The sequence below is a fragment of the Martes martes genome (assembly GCF_963455335.1).
Source record: "Martes martes genome assembly, chromosome: 6".
Classification (NCBI taxonomy): domain Eukaryota; kingdom Metazoa; phylum Chordata; class Mammalia; order Carnivora; family Mustelidae; genus Martes; species Martes martes.
In genome coordinates this window covers 14,506,441-14,529,329 of record NC_137893.1, presented here as the reverse complement: position 1 = coordinate 14,529,329, position 22,889 = coordinate 14,506,441, and the positions used below count along the sequence as shown (strand labels likewise).

At 38.5% G+C, this 22,889-nt stretch overlaps 1 protein-coding gene across 1 annotated transcript in view; it reads right to left on the bottom strand.

Moving 5' to 3' along the window:
* Positions 1-22,889, bottom strand: part of SYNE1 (spectrin repeat containing nuclear envelope protein 1) — a gene marked incomplete at its 5' end in the record, with an annotated part of 469,383 nt that overhangs the window by 108,320 nt on the left and 338,174 nt on the right. Inside the window, 6 exons of the mRNA XM_080806008.1 lie at positions 2,268-2,387; positions 7,121-7,222; positions 13,027-13,236; positions 13,805-13,960; positions 14,149-14,280; positions 17,160-17,316. Of these exons, the coding sequence (XP_080662134.1) occupies positions 2,268-2,387; positions 7,121-7,222; positions 13,027-13,236; positions 13,805-13,960; positions 14,149-14,280; positions 17,160-17,316 (877 nt within the window). The remainder of the gene's footprint in view (positions 1-2,267; positions 2,388-7,120; positions 7,223-13,026; positions 13,237-13,804; positions 13,961-14,148; positions 14,281-17,159; positions 17,317-22,889) is intronic.

Sequence of the window (22,889 nt, the reverse complement as noted above, 5' to 3'; positions counted from 1 at the left end):
CATTCGGGTGCACGTGTCCCTTCAGATCACTACGTCTGTATCTTTAGGGTAAATACCCAGTAGTGAGATTGCTGGGTTGTAGGGTAGCTCTATTTTCAACTTTTTGAGGAACCTCCATGCTGTTTTCCAGAGTGGTTGCACCAGCTTGCATTCCCACCAACAGTGTAGGAGGGTTCCCCTTTCTCCGCATCCGCGCCAGCAAAAACCCCCAGATTGTTTTTCAGAGTCCACAGTCTCTCACGGTTCATCTCCCCCTCCAATTTCCCTCAACTTCCCTCTCCTCTCCATCTCCCCATGTCCTCCGTGTTATTCCTTATGCTCCACAAATAAGTGAAACCATATAATTGATTCTCTCTGCTTGACTTATTTCACTCAGCAAAATTTCACGTGTTGACTCTTTGCTGAAAGGCACGCTTCCTACAAAGTCCACAACCCAACCAAGAACAGTCCCTCATGTATCTGACCAGTGGTGATACTCTCTATGCAGAGCACTGCCTATCTTTCTCATGATTCTCTTTGAAACTTCCTTCAGAAAAGATAAGCTAAATATTTACAAATTCCAAAGGATATGCAAAAATATTGACCATGGATGAAGTGAGGTTGATTTGACAGCTCTCTTCTCAGGGTATCAAAAGTTTATGGTGGGATGTGGGGTTAAAATGTTGAAAAGTTATTCATGTGGCTGAGGGAAATGTTAAGTGTAAATTCTAATTTTCTAATGTAATTCTAATTTTTATAATGTTCTTAACATTTACATAATTTTAGAGGAATTAAATAAAGTATCTACCACATTTTGTCTGCTAAATAATGATCAGATTTTGGACTAAATAAAGAGCTAGAGAAACAGAGGAGTTTAATGTGAGCGAAATGCTTTAAGACTTAAAAAGGCAATGTTTTTGCCAAATGTGGTGGCGTAAATAAATAACTAAACTGGAAAGACATTTTAGGAGATGATGATCCACCAAACACAAAATTTATTTGAACCATATGGACCTGATTAATGTATCATATTAAGGTTTAGCAGGCCAAAATGGCTCAATCTGGGAAAGTTCAACTTTAATGCCCATTTACAACTATGATGTTTGACTCTTCCACCTGACATTTAAGCACTGTTGGAAAACTGTCTAAGTGCAAAGTGGGGGCACTGGGCTTATGACATGGTGAAATGTTAGATAATGGAATGAGACAGTTAACATAAAAATGTTCTTTTTAAAGTAAGAGCTATTTTATTTTCTCAAAAGGAAGAACTTGTGACCCTGCGCTGGACTTATGCTATTAATCCCTCAACGGTTCTCTGTAATGCAGAGAAACCTTAACACGTGTGTGTCACTGTACACCATTCTCTCTTAATGTAATTTAACTACCTTGCTTATCAACTGCTAAATTTTGCTAGTCTAATATCCCAGTTCCTTCCTACCACCCCCATGTTGGATTTTTGCCTAGCAGCCTGATCTAAGAGAGCAAATTAACCCCCAATTATTTCCTACTCCTGGAGGATGTTGGGAAATCTGCTTAGATTTCACCTACCGTTTAGTTTATTTTTTTCTGTTCATCTGGTTTTGAAACCTTGTCTCCCTTCCATTCAGACATGTATGAAAGGTTAACTACAGTTTTGAACACCAGAGAAAAACTACTTTCTAAAAAGTATTAGCTTGAGCATTTTTTCTTTAAAATAGATTTTTGATGGAGCACTTGGGTGGCTCAGTCAGCTAAGCAGCTGCCTCCGGTTCAGGTCATGATCCCAGGGTCCTGGGATGGAGCCCACATGGGGCTCTCTGCTCAGCAGGGAGCCTGCTTCTCCCTTTCCCTCTGCCTGCCCCGCTGCCTACTTGTGCTCTCTATCTCTCTATCAAATAAACAAATAAACAAATAGTTTTTTGAGGTACACTACAATGCAGGGTAGATATCCGTTGTTTTTTTTTTTTTAACTTTTCCAGGTAAGAGTGATAATTATTATATTTTCTAGAGTAGAAAATAATATGCCACAACTAAAGTATATATACCACAATGCTTAACCACTGGAATAATAATAAAGTAAATGTCAGGAAAAAAAAAATCTTAGAAGTTTGAGAACACAATTTATTTTATCACATTAAATCTGGTAAAAGTTTCAGAAAATTTTCTAAGTGTTGCTTAAAATAAAGATTAGGACCTAAATGACACGAACTGTATAGAGAACAACCTAGGAAATACAGAAAATAATTTTTTCTTGACTTCTAGTTAGGATGCATCATTGAAGCTAAAATGTTGCTGGTAGAAAACCATACCTGAAGTTTGGATAGTTCCTGCATGGAAGGCTGCTCAATCTGCAACTTGTCCCCACGCTTTTTTAATTCAATGATTCCTGCATCCAATTCCTTTAGCCCATCTTCAGCCTCTTGTATCGCCTGTGTAAGATTTATGATACTTTATTAGAATTTCCATAAGGAATTTCCCTCACGAAATGTGATTACTGTTTGTTCTATTACTTCTATTATTATACTTCTATACTATTTGTTCTTCTCTCCACATTAACCATTTTCCATGTCTACAAAAGGAGTCATTTTCATACAGCATAAAAACCATGGCCATCTAGTATACAGAAAACAGAAGGAGGCCCTTTATTATACCGCAGTCAGCTACCTCACAGGTAAGGAAGTAGGAAGGACTTCACATGCAGGGGGCTGGGAGAACAGTGGCTTCCTTAACCAAATACAGGAATTTGTAAATAGAAACACCTGAAAAAGAAGTGTGACTTAGGACATGGTTAGAAAAGGCACTGGCCTAGGATTTTTATAGGGGAACATGTTCTGGTTTCCTGAGATGCATTTTGAGCATCCTGGGAGAGAGATTCAGTGAGGCAAGAGGAAAATATGTCACAGCATGGTCCCTTCCCTAAATCTCACTCTTTGTTTAGTAGAAAAGCAAGTGATCGGGGTGCCTGGGTGGCTCAGTGGGTTAAGCCTCTGCCTTCGGCTCAGGTCATGATCTCAGGGTCCTGGGATGGAGCCCCTCATCGGGCTCTCTGCTCAGCAGGGAGCCTGCTTCCCCCCCCACCCCCGCCTGCCTCTCTGCCTACTTGTGATTTGTCTGCCAAATAAATAAACAAAATCTTCAAGGAAAAAAAAAAAAAAGAAAAGCAAGTGATCAACAATTATTGAAGTGGCTGCTGGCACTTCGTCTTCCCAGTGTGAGTTCTGTAGGGGGAGAACGAGGTCTTCTCCCCGCCTTCAAGGAGCCTGAAGTCTGGTTAGGAAGCCCGAGTAAACACAGCAAAACAAAACAGGGGTGAATCCAATCAGGTATTCAGCTCGATGCAATTCATCTCCGTTAGAGGAGCCTGGACAAGAAATACAGGAGTGGATTCTGGGGTCGTCCAAGTAGACTTTTGGGGGAAACACAGTCTCGGCTGCCCTGAAGGAGGAAAAGAACACGGACCCCAGGTCGCAGATGAAACTCATGGGTCTTATTTTCTCCTTCCCGAATCAGCGCTACAGCATAGCAAAAATTCCGTTTGCTTGCTTTTTGGTGCCCCTCCCGCCCATAAATCTACAAGGACAAAGAAACAGGAAAGAAGGCAATACCAACAACATTTTGAAAGCTGGAATTCAGAAGGATATGGGATAACTGACTTAAGAAATCTGAGAAAGGTGAATCCTAAGCTCACGGGAGAGCTCCATCACCAGACTTACAGGCGCAGGAGTCTGGCGCCCTGGGTGGGGAGGCGGGTGCCAAATAAGGACAGTTGGCAAAAAGCTTCTTAAAGAGCAGCGAAATTTCCAGAGCCTCTTTCTCACTCCACGTTACCCTTTTCCTTCTCCGGGAAAGATGGGGAGTTTATTTTCTAGAGAAGGTAAAGCAGACTCTGGACTGAGGGACACCAGACAGAATTGCAGGTTTGAGTACTTGACTGAAAACAGAGGATACGTGACTGAATGCCCACAGAATGCTGAATGAGGAGCCCTCACATCTTCTAAGGTATTGGAGCCTGACCTCCGGTCTCCAGACAGGAGAGGAGAGAAAATGTAGAAAGACCAATAGAAAAATCTAAAAGCTGGACACAAAGATTCTCCAACAAATAGCCCACAGAGCCCAGCATTCAGTAAATCTCAAAACCATCAAGCCACATCCATACACAAAGTTCCCATTTAGCTGTTTAGTTCTCCAACCTAAACGTGAACAGGCAGCCAGAGAATTTCCGTAATCTCAGAAAAGCCACTAATATGAAAAGCTGGAGATGGACACAAACAACTAAAAGCAGGCTGAAGGGAAACAGACTATAGGGGAAAAATAAAACTTTGGCCAAAAAATCATTAACATATGCAGACAGATTACAAAAGATAATGCATCTATTAGAAAAAGAACAGAATGCTACGAAAAAAGGATCATGCAGAGAACCAAAATGAGCTCAGGGAAAATGAAACTCATGACAGCAGAAATATAAAACTCTGTAGGAAAGTTGAGAGTTGAAATCAAGGAAGTCTTCCAAAAAATAGAGCAGACTGTCTCTTGATTAAAGAATTAGAAGACTGGACCAGAATATCCAACATCTGCCTAAAAAGAGTTCCAGAAAGAGAGACAGATAAAATGGAGGACTGAAAAATATTAAATCATTAGACAATTTTCCGAAATGGAAAGAGGAGAGCTACCAAATCAAAAAAACAGCTTACTGAACCTCCAGCCCAGTGGATAAAACGGACACTTCCCAAGGTATATCACTGTGACATTTCATACCGCTGTGGGAATTAGAATGATTTTAGATTCCTCAAGCCAACACCAGAAGCTAGAAAACAATGAGGTGCCTCAAAACTCCATAGAAAACTGATTTCCAGGCAGGAATTTTATAGTGAGCCAAGTTACCAAGGAAGAGCGAACACAGTATAAGATCATTTTCAGATAGGCAAAATACTAAAAAATACATCTAGCATGCATCCTTTCTTAGTAAGGATATGTGCTAACAAAACAAGGAAGCAATATAATAAAGACGGACTTGAGACTCAGAAAAGAGAAGATCCAACAGAGAGAGAAGTGATGGAGATTCTCAGAATAGTAGAAAAGGGAGAGATCCCTGGAAGTCAGCTGGGCACCAGGCTTGTGGGGACAAGTCTGTTCTAGATCAGAATGACATCGCTCAAAAGATGAATATATTGAGAAGTATCATCCTTGAGTCTCCTGCTATTATTGCCTTTTTAACCTATTGAGGGTAGGGGTGAAATTAGCACTTTTTTTTTTTTTTGTGCCTTCTATTTATTCAGAGAAGTCTAGCTATTTATTTTTATCTGTGGGAATCATTTTAGTGATCCTGGTCAATAGTTAGTAAAAATGTTACTTGTGATCATACATACATATTCTATATTTCACCTCAGAAATTCAAGGCAAATCATCGCTACAGCTGCTGAAGTCTTTTTTGGAATCAGGTATGTGAAAATCCAAGAATAAAAAAGTAAAAATTTAAAAAAAAGTTCCTTTCAAGTTTAAGTTTCGACATACAAGAATGTTTTTTTAATTTGGGGGAGATGAGGGATTTGTTTTAAAAAGCAGATGAAATTATGGTCAAGAAAAATAAACATTCACATATAATTTTGCAAATTATTTTAGGTAATTTTACAGATGGGTGGATAGACAGAATGATCTCGATTTCTATCTAGAGGAATGTATCAGGGGATTTCCATCACAGATGATTCTCTATAGCCTACTCAGAACCCTTAGAGGTCTACTGAAATTAGGAAATTCTATTAAAACACATAATTACTTAGCTTGGGAAACAGGAGATATTATGTGTAAGACCCTTCCCATTTCATCCCTCCCCTCTGGTTTCAATGACATCACTGGAGTTAGAATTCTTTTTCCTTCTCCTCAGTGCAGCTACATGAAGCCTCTAGAGGCATATCCTGCTTTCTGACTTGGCACGGGCTTGTCCGGGAAGCAGGGCCAGGCACTGATGCTCATTCTCACCTTCAAACCACCCCGGGGACTCGGCACGGCCAGTGATCTCCAAGGTGAGTGCAAGGACCCGTGTGTATGAGATGACTGGTGAGGGTGAAACACTACCTTTTTCCTTTATATTCAACCACATTCTTCTGAATTTTCATTTGTGTATATGCTTTATAACAAAGTACCTGCTTATAATCATAAATAAGCAAATATACATATACTTGTGGGGTGTGCTTATTTTTTTAAACTAATGAGATATGCCATCAATAAAGTTTAGAAACCACTGGTTTGTGGAATGAAGTCTAAATTTCTCTGACATTCAAAAGGCCCCACAAATTGCCTCAAATGTACTCATCCAAACTTACTTCCCCTCAATTGTTTTCATTCATCATAAATTCAGCATTTAGCTGAATAAGGATAACTTGCTTCTCTAAGATATATTTGTAGATATAGCTCCTGTATTATCTAAGGATACCTTGCTTTTCTCTGGAAGTGCTCTGAATTGCCTACCACTTAAGCCTTTGTTCATGTTGTCCTCTTGACTTGGATATCTTTCTTCCCAGTCTTTGTGTGTCCAAACTTCTCAGTCCGGTTCCAATTTTCCTTTACAAAATTTCCCCGGATCCTACCTCTGTTGCGGGCAGTTGGCCCTTCTTCTGAGTGTCCCTAATGCTTTATCTGTATCATCCCAGGACAGTCTGACTGTCTGCCCTGCGTCCCTGAGGCTCCTGTCTAATCTCAGTGTTACGTGGCAAACTTCTTCATGTCATCATCTGCCACTGACACCTTCACCTATCTCCTAGTTCCGTACAGAGAGAAGTGACAGATTCCATGTCGCCTGGCCCGTCACTCAAACATGACACTTAGAAACAAAATGTATGACAAACAAAAATGTTATAGCAAGGGGCGCCTGGGTGGCTCAGTGGGTTAAGCCTCTGCCTTTGGCTCAGGTCATGATCTCAAGGTCCTGGGATCAAGTCCCGCATCGGGCTCCCTGCTCAGCAGAGAGCTGCTTCCCCTTCTCCCTCTGCTGCTCCCCCTGCTTGTGCTCTCTCTCCTTCTCTCACTCTCTGTCTGCCAAATAAATAAATTCTTTAAAAACAATGTCATAGCAAGCCATTAATCTTTTATAGAATATCTGAAATCTCCTACCAAATAAGATCAACTCTATGCATTTGCTCTTCTAGAAGAAGGCGGCTGTAAATACCTCTATTTGCTCTGCCACAGGCTGTTCAAACACATTTGCCAGTTTCTGCAGAATGATGAACTTGTTGTCAGCCAGCGATGTACACAGTACCTTCAGATCATTCTAAAGAGGAAAAAAATAAGAAGACTTAATATGAGTAACTGGGAACTCAGAATGGTTGTAAGTATAACACACATCCTTAGAAATAATATAATTGTTGTAGGAATTTAATGTCCAGAAGAAACAATACTGTCCTGTGGAAAGGAGAAAGGAAGTGGTGACAATTTAAGTGTTAAAACTGACTTTTGAAGAATTTGTTACAGAAAGCATTTTTTAACACAATACAAATGGTGATGAAGTATACAAATAAAAAGCAATGCTAGTCACCCTAACCTTGCTGATACGTTTGAAATCAACGCACACTTTTAAACACTGCACTGGAAATACTACACTAATGACTTCTATTTAATGAAACAACCTACAGCTGCTACCCTTATTTGGGAAAAAATAGGATTCTTTTATTTTATTTCAAGTTATTTTGTATTTCTTTACTTTACATCTAAGTCCGAATTTTATTTAAAACTACACCTTAAATTTAACAAAAAATGTGATTCTTAAGAAGAATATAATTCCTTTTTTCCTCTCCCCTCAGTCCCTCTCTTTCACACTTCCTTTTCTCTATTTTCAGAGAATTTGCCCAAGCTTATAAGTAGCCACCCAGAAGTGTAGAAAATAAATTTTATCCATGATGACCAAAGACATATGAAGAGACAACACAAAAAGACCTTAGCAAAGCCTTTTGTTCATAAAGATCACTCGCTTAAAAGTCCAAATATATTTATATTAAGTTATATTTATACAAAAAAAAGTTAGCTATCGGAATTTTGGTCCTCAGTCTACAGGAAATAATGAACTAGAGCAAAATTTGAATGATATAATCCTCAGTTTTTCCCCCTGAAATGTCAGTAAACATATACGATGGGCTGGCTGTTCAGCAGAAGCTGAAATTTGACTCATCACATCCTCTTCACTGGGGGCTGCTGATATATATACACAAGGACACATCATCAAGATACAAAAATCTGTCTACCTACAAGGAGAAGGATAATCACACCCAAGAAGAAAAAAGCATCTTTAAGGATGTATGCCAGCCTTTTAACACAAAATGCAAGTCTAGAAAACAAAACACTGAGTGGATTATGCAGTAAAATAAGAAAAAAGGGAAAAGAAAAAAAATTGCACATGAACATTAGAGAAAAGCACACGATCCAAAGAGGCAATAACTGTCACTAACCAAAATCCAAACCAGTCTGCAAGTCTTGCTGCAGATTCACTAGGAAGCTGTTGTAACAGTCCTGGAAAAATGCTGCCAGAAGCAAGGTTTTTGCTTATGAATTATAGCAATGTTTGTATTATTCAACTGTGCTCACGGTGAGGCCATGTGGGCCATTAGAACGATGACATATTTATCTGTTTGTATGCCTAGGAAAAGATGTTTCCATTCATTTGAACAAATTCAAAAGAAAAAGTCTCTACTAGAGACATATATTTAGAACATTAATTCAGTTCATCTAAATGAGTAGATAATTCTAAATAATATATCATGGGTTAGAAATGAAGATCGTGGGGGTGCCTGGCTGACTCAGTTGGAAGAGCATGTGACTCCTAATATTGCAGTCATGAGTTCAAGCCCAATGATGGGTACAGAAATTACATATACAAATAAATAAACTAAAAAAAGAAAGAAAGAAGAAAGATTGTAGATGTATTTCCTGTACATCATCTTTATATTTTTAATAACATATTTTCTGTCTTAATTATATTCTACTCAAGGTAATAGAAAACAGAGTTCACATTTCTGGAGGTCTCACTAATTATTGGAAAGAACCAGTCAAGAAGACACTAAAGCCAAGAATACGACTAATTTAAAAATTACTAAATAAGAGACTTCGAGAGGTGTTAAAGACAACATGGATGTTGATACCTTTTTTATTTTTTTAAAGATTTTATTTATTTATTTGACAGAGAGAGACACAGCAAGAGAGGGAACACAAGAAGGGGGAATAGGAGAGGGAGAGGCAGGCTTCCCATTGAGCAGGAAGCCCGATGCAGGGCTCCATCCCAGGACCCTGGGATGATGACCTGAGCCGAAGGCAGATGCTTAAAAACTGAGCCACCCAGGCACCCCAATGTTGGTACTTTTTTAAAAAAGATTTTATATATTTATTTGAGAGAGAGGACGTGCACGTGCACAAGCACAAATGGGGGGAGGGGCAGAAGGAGAGGGAGAGGCACAAGCAGACTCCCCACTGTGCGGGGAGCCTGAGGTGGGGCCTCATCCCAGTACCCTGAGATCATGACCTGAACTTAACTCAGATGCTTAATGGACTGAGCCACCAAGGCACCCCATGGATATTGGTATTTTCTTAAAAATAAAAACCCAAAGGCTTTAACTACTTTTTGTTACTATGCATGTGACACGGCAGGATAATTAAGGTGTCTCCATATTACACACATATCAGAAATCATAAATGTTATCATATGGTCACTGGCACTGATTGTAGGGCATAAAGAGGCAGGATTCTTGCTTTTTGAGAAAGAGGTACATCAAAGGTTTCAAGTTTTTGAATCATCTGTGCTGCCTCACTTATTTAAAAAGAATTCTTTCTTTTTTTTTTTTTTTTCAGTTTTTAAGTAACTTAAAATGCCCAATCATAAAAACGTCCAGTAAATTTATTTGGGGTTAAGTCTCTAGGTAAAAACTTTTTAAATAGAATAACTGACGATTAACTTCTTTTGATTCCATGGAGATAATATACATTTATACAACATCAACATGTTCTTCCAGATTCTCTGCTGGGTAGAGGATAGTGTTAACAGTCTGGGAAAAGCTAATACTCAAAAGTTAAGTGGAAGACAAGGGCACACCATCCCATGAACTACTGAGCACTGACAGCATACCAGGTGCCTGGTACAAAGTAAAATAAAATGGTTTACGACTTGACCTTTGATTATATTAGCATTGGAACTATTTCTTTCAACTAAATTGGAACACAAACATTTTGAAATATCAGTTGCTGTCCGTGAGCTGGCCACCAGCAAGTAGAAACTTGTTGGCAGAAGAAAAATAGAGAACGTGATTTAAAGACAATTTCATGATTGTATGTTCTTCTCTTGGTCTTCTACAGAAAATCTGTTCCAGAGTATGCATGCCTAGTTCATATTTTACTCGGACTGGCTATAATTACTAATAAAAACTTAAAAGGGCTGAAGACACTGGCATAGTAAATGCAATTTGTAAAGGGAAATATGCTTCTAAGTGATACAAACAGTTGTACCTTTAACCGCCCCCCCATTCATGGCTGACAGACCAACTAGAATGCTGTTAAAACTCAGCACATTATTTTATGAAAGGTGGATTTTAGAGTAATGACACAAGTTTCCATCAATTGTAGAAGTTTTGCTGATTTTAGGCAGATGGTGTATATGTGGGCATGTGATCAGATCTTGCATCCAAAACAAAATACCCAAATAAGAACCCCAGCTTCTCTGATTCCAAGTGAAATGTGCTTTCCTCTCTATGAGCTCTACAACCTAACCTCTACAAACACAAATATCTGGTGCAGGTCATTCCCTGAAGCCATAGCCATGCATATCCAAATGTCTACTCTGAGTAGTCAGCTGAGTATCTTAACTCTACAGCATATCATTGTCCATCCAGCCTCCCCCATGGGTCAATAGCACTGCTCTGCACCAGGCCTGTCAGCCAGGGTCCCTGGACTTCCTCAGCAGTGTCCTTTTCTCTCATTCCCCATATCTAACCTCCACACAAATCTGCTCCTGTTGATTTTGCTTTCAAAATACATCGTGAAGAGGTTTACTATTCTTCATCACCCCTGATAGCATCCTAATGATATAAAATATAAAAATATTCTTTGAGTCAAATCCTGGCTCTAGTTCTTGATAGCTAAATAATCTTAGAGAATTAATTTAACTTTTATATTAGTTTCAGATTCTCTATGTTATAATGAATACTGCTATTAATAGTGACAACAATAACAAAACTGACTGAGTACTTACTATGTTTCAGACATCGTTTGAACTATTTTACACATTTTAACTAATTTTGTCCTCACAGAACCCCTGGATACCACGGCATGAGTGTTACTCTAATAAGCCTTAGAGACACAGCTAAGGGTACATAGCAGCAGGGGACAAAGCCAGAATTTGAAACCAGGAGGGATGGTTTTGGAGGCTGCTCTTAATTTTTGCTCTTCTGACTTTGCAAAATGAATATCAGACAATGCTTAGCTAAGAGGTATGTCATGAAGATTAAAGTCAATAATACAGGTGAAAATTCTTTGTGAATAAAAAAAATGCTACACAAATTATTCTAATTTTACTTTGTAGTTTTAAGAACACAAATTACTGATGGCAGTGATGATTTGTCCCTTTAGATGAATATCTAGGGAATTCCACATTTCTAGGCTGATGCTACATCTGACACTTTAACAGTATTTTTTACAAATCAAAAATGTATATCAAACTCTTGGCCCAAATTACATGTTATCTATTTTATAAATCTTATACATTTGTTAAAAATAAAACTCAATTAGCAGCTCCTGGGTGGCTTAGTTGGTTAAGCGTCTGACTCTTGATTTCAGCTCAGGTCATGATCTCAGGGTTGTGAAATTGAGCCCTGCATCAGGCTCTGTGCTGGGCATGGAGCCTGCTTGGGATTCTCCCTCTCCCTCTGCCCCTCCCCTCATCTCTCTGTCTTCCCTTTCTCTAAAATAAACAAACAAACAAACAAATAAATAAATCTCAATTAAAACTTAAGTATTCCCAAAAGATGACTTTTATTAGGAATGGAAATCAACTCAAAGTTTATCAAGTATCGGGTGCCCGGGTGGCTCAGTGGGTTAATACTCTGCCTTCAGTTCAGGTCATGATCTCAGGATCCTGGGATCGAGCCCCACATTGGGCTCTCTGCTCAGCGGGGAGCCTGCTTCTCCCTCTCTCTCTGCCTGCCTCTCTACTTGTGCTCTCTCTCTCTGTCAAATAAATAAATAATTCTTAAAAAAAAGTTTATCAGTGGCTTTTGCATTTGCTGAAGTTTATAATCAGAGGAAAAGTTTCATAAGCAGACAATTAGTCAGCTGGCAATGGAACGCGAGTCTAGGGCTTACAGGCAATAAATCTGAGGAGTTAGGATTAAGGAAGTAGCGCCGTAAATTTTTTTTTAAAGATTTATTATATTATATATACATATATATGTGTATGTGTGTATATATATATATATAGAGAGAGAGAGAGAGAGAGAGAATGAATATGGGGGGAGGCAGAGGGAAAGAGAGAATTCTAAGTAGACTCTGTGCCGAGAGCACAGAGCCTGAAGTGGGGCTCTATCTCATGACCCTGAGATCATGACCCGAGCTGAAATTAAGAGCCAGATGCTTAACTAACTGAGCCACCCAGGTGTCCCAATCATGTACATTTTTAATGCAGGCAGAAGCAGGCCATAGTTACTGGCCCAGGGACACTAGAGTCTAGGGTTCTGTATTGTGGCACTTCCCACATGTTTCTTTGGTCAGATGTTTTTAGTAAATTTTGGTCACATATTTAAAATTCCAATTATCAACTGAAAATTATAATTATAGTCATATAACTTATTGGTTGAATTTAACATTGTATTCAGCATTCAGCCCTTAGTTTACCTGGTTGGTTTTCTCAACCCTTCATTTCTAGGAACATAAGCCTCTTAGCTTCCTAATTCTAGGGTTCTAGTCCCTTCGTTTTCTATAATGTTCTTCCTCTTTATTGTACTTTTGAAAAAAAAATAGGTCTATGTCATACCTCAATAAGACATCCTGCTTATTACTGAATATAGCTAGAGAATGATCAACCATCTCTTGATGATGTCTTACCTGGAAATTTAGTATTTGCTGAAGTCTTTCCTTCATCTGATGACAGCGCTGATTTACTACTGAGTCTAGCAAGGACAACCTGCCCAAAAGACAACCCAAAGTGTCTTCAATGACATCCCGGTTATCACCATTCTCTGGAAATGCTTGAGAAAACAAGTTCCTGTTCTTATCCATTTCTTCAGACATTTCTTTAATATCTTTGGCAAGAGTCTAGGGTTGATAAAAGAGAAAGCACATTTCAGTGCTTGGATCTATGAATCTATATACACATCAAGTCATTTCCTCAGAGAAAGCCCACCATATCTCTCTTACTATTTAGTGGTAACTATATCTAAGGCAAGTTGACCCACTTCCACAAATATTAGGCAAGTTGCTACTGGAGAGATTTTTCTCAGAAATTTCACATCATTAGCTAATAATAAATATGTATTTGGTGAAAGGTAAGATTTGTAAAGGGTTATTTAGAAACTCTAATTTTTAGCCTGTGTTTCATGTGAAGAAAATCTGCAATACACAACAAGTTTCTACAAAGAATCCTCCATTTTTTTATTCCTCCTACATACACAAGATAGATGATAAAAATGCAAAACATGAGTATCTCTGGGAGCTTTTTATATCAGGCAGTTCTCTTTCGTATTATGCAGCTTAGAAATATACCTACTTTGTACTTTATGAGAACTGTTTTATGTTGACCTTCCTTATACATTAATTATCTAACACCAAAATTTCAAGTGCTTTGTAATATCACATACTCACAGACACCAGCTGCCAATCTTACCTCTTGGTTGAAGAGGCAAGCTTCCGTTTCTTCTGGTAAAAGTGCTGTGGCAACAAATAAACGTTCCTCAACATCATCCAGCCACGTAGAGGTAGCTGAGACCCCATCATACAACTTCTGTTCCAAGTGAATGTTCTGCCTCTTTGTCCCCCCACCCTGAGAAAAAGGGAGGGCATAGAATTAATTATAGTGCTTTGAGGACTCAAAGAAAAATACCAGGATGAGATGCCAGGCTCTGCCCTTCAGGGCTAATCACTAGTGCTGGGTCTCGACCAGTCATGCTCAGAGGTGGAACAGCTTCATGGAGACCAAGATTCATAAGCAAGCCAAGAGTGCAGCCCTACCTGAGATGAAGCCTCCTCAAAGGCCTGGTTCAATCCATCCAGCAAAGATGTCACTGCAGATTTGTCTTGGGTCTGTCCATCTCCTTTGTATAGTGGCACACCAGACAGGAGTCGATTCGGCCTGCTGTAGAGCTGTAGGCAAACAGGGGCACTTATTTAACAGCATATGTACTATGTTTAGGTTTCATCATTTGGAATTACATATTGAAGCACATGCTGGAGAAAGTGTCTTTATAAAAACCTCTTCTAAAGAAATATGACCTCTTTGATATACCATGTCCACTAAACATGGTGACCAAATTCAGCGATGGTAATGTTTCCACTGATGGACTTAGAAAAACAACGTGGTGGGGAAAATGCTTGAACTCTGTCACAGTCTTCCTCTCAACTTGTTTTCTTGGTTTTAGACTACCCGTGATGAAATCATCCATCCTAGATACCAGATCTAGACTGATCCCTATGCTTTCCTCATTCACTCAACCTCCCCTACACTCTTGTAGGCACACACAATGCCTGATAAAGACCATGGTGTTGCTTAGCGCTTGGACTTTTGAAAGATATTTCCCATCAAACTCAGTTCCTATAATTTATAAAATGTCTCATTCTCACTTTGCCTTTCAGGCTGATTACTCATTATCCTCTAAACATGCCCAACTCATTTCCCACTGTAGCTAGAACACCCACAACATAACACCTCTTTAAAATCCACTTCCTTAAATTCCACACCTACTACCAGTAAACAAAACTGTCAGTAAAGTAGTATGAAAAAGGAGGGACTGTGGAGTTGGACAGACCTGCATCCAAATCCCAGCTTTGCCTCTTCTTAGACACAAGACCCTGAGAAATCATCTAATCTCTCCAAGCCTTAGTTTACAGATCTACTAAGTAGAGGTAATGTCACCCTCGCCACAGTGTTGTTAGAAATAACACCTAGAACACAAAATAAGTTCACTAAATGATCATCACCCTTCTTCTTGGAAACTCTCTCAGCCAAATTGCTTCTTCCTCACCTTTTGTCTCACCTCATCACACCAAAGAGAAGAAAACCACCTTGGAGGCACTTTGCACAAATGACTAGTGATTATGGAAAGAAAGCACTCAAATGCAAAAAAAAAAAAAAAAAAAAAAAAAAAATAGGCCATAAAATAAAGAACATTCGATGCTTTCCATTTCCAATTCCAAAGGGCAATGAGCTATGGACTTGAACCTAAACTTTTACAGTCCAGGGTTCACAGAGGCATTTCAGTGGCAGCAGGCAGGGCTCTTGCAGTAGGCTCACATGGAGGATGTCGGGATGACAGCATAGCATTGACAGAAGACATAGCTCTCCGAGATAAGGGTGATCATGGATGAGACACCCAGGAAATCGGCAATGCTGCATGAACCACTCAGATGCTCTAGGCCGGAGGGACAACAGGTGGAATCCAGGGGATGAGCAATTAGCAGGTAGAGAATATTCACTGAATATTACTAGAAATGCCTTGGATTTATCTGACTTAGGATAGTCAGAGAAGACTGCAGTTCCTGATGTAGAACTGTAAATAGTCAAAGGAATGGGGAATACTAGAACTTGAAGGTGAGCTAGTGATCAAGTCTGGGAGACCCACCTCGGAAATCAAGAATTCAGACTGTGAGTCTAAATGTTTGCTCGGGATGTGCAGGAAGATTAATTCAAACAGGTAGGAAGTCCATGCGGAAGCTATAAGGCACCACTTGCCAGGGTGGTAGAGGATTCTGGGATAACTTCCTCCAAGAATGGAGTGCTCTATGCTGCCCAGGGCCACTGCTGGTGGCTACGCCTGTGGACAGTGACGAAGAAGGCTCCTGGCCAGAGCAGGAGAGGAGTGAGACAGTGTGGCATGCACAAGATTCTGTAAAATGAGACAGACACGCATGGCTCCGGCACTGATGTGTGGTTCCCCACAGATAAGGGGACACATCGTGACCTTAGGACTGTCTCCTTTTCAGGTAGTCCTGGCGAGCTGTAGCTGCTCTCTTTATAGAGCCCACTCTGTCAGCTCCTGCCTTTCACGCCTCAGATGCACTCTGGTTACGGACATCCTTCCACTCCCGGGTTCAGCCTCTCCCAGCACTGAAGCTAGCCCTCGTCAGATCTGTGGGAGAACAGCAGCTTCCTCAGATCCACAGTAAAGGACCTCGACTTTACTCTGATAACACTACTGTCACAGAATCACCAAGATGAGCCCTGTGGGTCCAGGACCCAGGACTAGACTTCTAACTTCAAAATCCGGCTGGGCCACCACTGTGGTAAACATCGCAGGCCAGCTGGGTTCCCACCTCATGCAGTAGCTCTCTACGGGGTTGATTCCTCTGACTCTCAAATGTTCTCTGGCTTCTGCTTATGGTGAACTAATAATGATTATCTACCTAGAACCTTCTGTTGCTATATTCAATTCCACTGGATTTGGCTTGCTTTGTGGAAACAAGTCCAACATCACACAGTACTTGCCCATCTCAGGAACAAGCTTACAGATGGGCCAGTAACTATTCTAGCTGGCCACTGACTTCCCCTTCCTTTTAGATCCACTGATGTCCCAACATGTTTCTCATTAAGATCTTCTGAAGCTATGAAGTACTGGAAATAGCAATGGAAAATAAGATAACTTGACAATTTACTTCTAGTAAAGTAATCAAATTTGTTGCATTTCTCTTGTCCTAGATGCATATATTCTTGACTTATAACCTTTATTTTCAAGATTGTGAAAAAAAAGGGGGGGCCATTAATGGTTTATGCTAATGAGTCATCAGATAGTAGTCATCTCTGAGGAAAAGAGTATCTAGAAATCTAATGAATTTACACATATAAATATATAATTATTAAGGGAAGCACGAAACATGCTTGCTAAGAAAAATATAAGATGAATGATTTCTTTTATGTCTTATACTTGAATTGATAATGAAATTATAGATTACTGCACAGATATATTCCATTAGCATAAACTATACACCTTTTATATTAGTTAATATATAAAATCAAAATGTTTGGATACCACTTGCTCCTGTTCCTGTTCCAGAACATTCTGTAGTAGCTTCTGCTTGGTACTAAATTCTTGATGTAGGCTTTCCCATTTCATTCTCATCTGGTCTTCAGCAGCTGATTTCTCCCCTTCCATCCCCAACTCCTGGGATAACACATCAGGTTTTTCGCTATTAGAAGAATAAATAATCTAAGTTTACAATGTGTACAAAAAGGCATTAAGTTCTAGGTAACTTATTGTATGTACTAGATCTGACCTCTAAGATTGGAACTAGATTATTTTAGTCATTAGCTTATACTTTGAAACTATCAAAATAGAAAATTTGAGACCAACCATAAACAAATATATTCTTAACTTACACCATAACTGAACTATGAGGACAATAATAATTTAACAATTCATTGAAAATAGCTCAGTATTAAAAATATAAGGTAATTTTAACATTTACAATCAGAAAATGTACAATTAGACTAGAGTCCTTCAACAAACAGCCCACAGAATAGTTAAAAAACCCTAAAAATGCCACTTAGTCTACTGAGAGCTTTTATCCTGAGTCCAGAGAAAATGCTGCAGACAAGGTCAGGATGTAGAACAGAAGTACAGAGGGAGAAAGGAAGGCATTGAGTATCATCCTCATTAAGGCAGCAGGGTGGCATCAAAGACTATGGCTTTGCGGGTGAGACAGATCTGGGTTGGAATCTCTGTTCCAGCATATTAGATCTATGACTTTGAGTAATTTGCTTCAATTCTCTGACCCTCGATTATCTCATCTTCACAATAAAGAGAGTATCTATCTTGCAGAAGTATAAGAATTTAGAGAAGATATGCACAATGCCTAGAACCCTACCAGGAACATAATAGCCACTTGATAAACGGGGTCTAATGATAAGAGTCTGGGGGACCCAAATTCCAAATAGATCCTAGTTTGTCAAGACTTTTAAAGAGCTAACTAGAGGGATGCCTGGGAGGCTCGGTCACTTAAGCATCTGCCTTCAGCTCAGGTCATGATCTCATGGGTCCTGGGATAGGACTCCCTGTTCAGGGGGAGTCTGCCTCTCTTTCTCTACCACCTCCCCTCCCCCAGCCTGTTTATGCTCTCTCTCTCTCATATAAATAAATAAATAAAATCTTTAAAAGTAATAATAAAATTTAAAGATTTAAACAAAATCTTAAAAAAAAAATCTTTAAAAAAAGGACCTAACTAGAACTATGTCATCTGAAAGACATACCATATTGTAATTAATATTTTGACAGAACTTTTGCTTAAGTGGAAAAAAAAAAACCAAGTTCATTAGCAGGATAATACTATACACTACCCTGAAATCTACTCATCTCAGAAGTATTGAGTACAATAGTTTCTTCAGGTAAGTCTGCTGAAATAAGTCTTTAAAAATTATCTATAAGGCTATAATGCATGATATGCTACTTCTAGGATACAACTTAGAGAATCTCTCCAACCTACTCAGTTAGAGACACACAGGAAGGTTAATGTCAGTAACGCTGGTAATAGAAAAAAAAAAGTGGAACAAGGTAAATGCCCATCAATTAAAAAAAATGGGTGAACAAGTTATCATCACAAGATAAAATACAATTAGCAAATTAAGCAGTTAAAATGAAAGAACTTGATCTATATGTATTAACATGGATTGGTTTTAAAAAGTAATAGTGGTCAATGTACAGAAATCAGTTGCTTTCTTATACACCAACAATGCAAATATAGAAAGGGAAATTAGAGAATCAATTCCATTTACTATAGCACCAAGAACCATAAAATACCTTGGAGTAAACCTAACCAAAGAGGTAAAGGATCTGTACTCAAGGAACTACAGAACACTCATGAAAGAAACTGAAAAAGACACAAAAAGATGGAAGAGCATTCCATGCTCATGGATAGGAAGAATAAACATTGTTAAAATGTCTGTACTGCCTAGAGCAATCTACTTTCAATGTTATCCCGATCAAAATTCCACTGGCATATTTCAAAGAGCTGGAACAAACAATCCTAAAATTTGTATGGAACCAGAAAAGACCCCAAATTGCTAAGGAAATGTTGAAAAACAAAAACAAAACTGGGGGCATCACGTTGCCTGATTTCAAGCTTTACTAAAAAGCCGTGATCACCAAGACAACATGGTACTGGCACAAAAACAGACATACAAACCAGTGGAATAGAGTAGAGAGCCCAGATATGGATGCTCAACTCTATGGTAAAATAATCTTTGACAAAGCAGAAAAATATATCCAGTGGAAAAAAGACAGTCTCTTCAATAAATGGTGCTGGGAAAATTGGACAGCTATGTGTAGAAGAATGAAACTCGACCATTCTCTTACACTGTACACAAACATAAACTCAAAATGAATAAAAGACCTTAAAGTGAGGAAGGATTCTATCAAAATCGTAAAGGAGAACATAGACAATAACTTCTTCAATACTGGTCACAGCAACTTCTTTCAAGACATGTCTCCAAAGGCAAAGGAAACAAAAGTGAAAAGGAGCTTTTGGGACTTCATCAAGATCAAAAGCTTCTGCACAGCAAAGGAAACAGTCAACAAAACAAAGAGGCAACCCATGGAATGGGAGAAGATATTCGCAAATGACACTACAGACAAAGGGCTGATATCCAGGATCTATAAAGAACTCCTCAAACTCAACACACACAAAACAGATAATCACACCAAAAAATGGGCAGAAGACATAAACAGACAATTTTCCAAAGAAGACATGCAAATGGCTAGCAGACACATGAAAAAATGTTCATCATCACTAGCCATCAGGGAGATTCAAATCAAAACCACACTGAGATACCACCTTATGCCAGTTAGAATGGCCAAAATCAACAAGACAGCAAACAAGTGTTGGAGAGGATGTGGAGAAAGGGGAACCTCTTACACTGTTGGTGGGAATGCAAGTTGGTGCAGCCACTTTGGAAAACAGTGTGGAGATTCCTTAAGAAATTGAAAATAGAGCCACCCTATGACTCTGCAATTGCTCTACTGGGTATTTACCCCAAAGATACAGATGTAGCGAAAAGAAGGGCCATCTGTACCCCAATGTTCATAGCAGCAACAGCCACAGTCATCCAACTGTGGAAAGAACCAAGATGCCCTTCAACAGACTAATGGGTAAAGAGGATATGGTCCATATATACAGTGGAATGTTATGCCTCCATCAGAAAGGATGAATACCCAACTTTTGTATCAGCATGGACGGGACTGGAAGAGATTATGCTGGGTGAGTAAGTCAAGCAGAGAGAGTCAATTATCATATGGTTTTGCTTATTTGTGGAGCATAATGAATAACACGGAGGACGTGGGGAGATGGAGAGGAGAAGTGAATTGGGGGAAATCGGAGGGGGAAACAAACCATGAGAGACTGTGGACTCCTAGAAACAAACTGAGGGTTTTGGAGGGAGGATTTGGGGGAGGGTTAGGTGAGCCCAGTGGTGGGTATTAAGGTGGGTATTGTATGGAGCACTGGGTGTGGTGCATAAACAATGAATTTCGAATCACTGAAAAAAAAATGAAATAAAATACAATTTTAAAAAAAAGTAATGTTGGGTGAAAGAGTGCTAAAATCATGTTGGGACTTCTAATTTCACTTGTCACGGTAGTCTCTGGCGTTTTCTGTGTGTTTTTAAAAAATACTTTTAAATAAAAAAGTTTTAAAGTCTTAATGAAATTAAATTTCTTTTTTGTGATGTCCTTTGTAATGGTGGATGGCAGTACATCATTTTTAATTCATTTATGTTTGTATAACAATCTAGTATAAAACCAGGGGATAAACTTAATCACTGACACATGTAAAATGCCAGCAGCAAATCAGTCTTAAATGAGAACAAAAACTTTTATATCCCATGAAAAATATTCTTTCCCTTTGATGTTTATATCAATTAATGTCCAGCTGAGTTTCCTTATCTATCCTTCAACAGTTCTATACATCACGTAGTACTTATTCTTTTTAAATTTGTACGCTGGAAACAAATCATGCTTCTCCCACAGAGGTTTTCTTACACAAACTATTTCATATATTTGATAGTCTTAGGAATCAGCTAATAAGTTAAAATCTGAATACAAGGGCTTTTTCCCCCTAGCAATGTTATTCTGATCTTTTAAAATATATGATATTCTTTTGGGTTCTAGATATGGCTTATTTTATGTTTTTTGTTTGGCTTATTTATGCAGATGCTTGAAAGGAATGACTAAATTATAACCAAATTGATTTACAGGTGACTTTTCTGAAGATTTTGTATAAAAATATAAAAATTTGTGAAATTTATCAAGTAGTCTTTAAAGTGAATCCTGTGTAGAAACGCAGCACTGCACTGCGGATTTCTCTTTAAAATATTTTTGTATTTGAAACAGCAATTTATAGTTGTTTGTCTTTCATCTGGGTCCTTTCCAAAGCTAAAGGCCAAGGAAAGAAAAATATCATGGCAAGAAAGTAGCAGAAGATTCCTACTGTTGCTTTTTGTGACTATTCATATGATGAGAAGGCAATGTGTGAATGGGTTCTTTGTAAAAATAGAGTTTGGCAAAAATATTCAGAAAATTGTGAAGGATGAATAAGTGTTCTAGAAGAATTAGAGACAGAAGAGAAAATAAAAAGTGAAGGCAGGTCTTGATTCAGAGTCGGCATGGAAGGAACAGTGTTTCTCATGTTGCCTTTATACAGAAACACTTATGGCCTTATCTGTATTTGTAAGCATGATGGACCATCAGGATTTTGAAAACTCTTTTACATTTTAACACAATTTTTACAGTTTCAAGATTATTTTAATGGAATTCCTGACTACCCATGTCACAATAGTTCTCATTTGTATCCTTTTAAATTGGTAGTTATTAATTTTATCAATATTTCTACTGTCTTTTTGTTTCATTTTTCTTTTCTTGAATGACATGCTAATTCCTATATATTTTGTCATAATATGTCTATTTCAATTACATTATGGTTTCTATCATTTTGCACTTGCAGTTCTTAAATGTAGACATATATACATATAGTCAACACTGATGTTATATGTCAGCAACATTTCAGGAGCATTGATTAAAGTGCAAAAAATAAAAGTCTCCAAATCTATCCTCTCCAAAGTTAGCTTTTTTTTTCTTTTTAAAGATTTTATTTATTTATTTGAGAGAGAGCGAGAGAGAGCACTAGCAGGGAAAGGGAGAAGCAGACTGCCTGGCTGAGCAGGGAGCCCGATGAGGGGTTCGATCCCAGGACCCTGAGATCATGACCTGAGCTGAAGACAAGACACTTAATTGACTGAGCCACCCAGATGCCCCAAAAGTTAGCTTTGATAAATAATTTAATAGCGAAAATGGTTCTTATCCATGCATATACTATGCTACAATTTTATATCACACTTTTACTTAATACCACATATACATTTTCTGATATTATTATATAATTTTTTGTTAAGATTGTATATGCATGAAATTTTCCTTAGGCTTTTTTATACTAGCAGGCATTTCCTCCTTTTCTATTACTTGGTATTATAAATAATATTTCAAAAGTCATCTCCATAGCATCTATTTCCTTCTCTGGTTATTTCCTCCAGTAAATGTTCAGCATTGACAACGCTGGAGTCAGCGGCATTCGAGCCACTTGCCGAATCCCGGTTGCCGAAGGATACCACTAAATCAAAATCTTTATAAGGCACAAGCGGTTTCACTGAAACTTTTTTTAAAAAACATTTTGGAAAAAAAAATAAAAAAAAATATTTTGGAGTTTAAGGTTCTCCT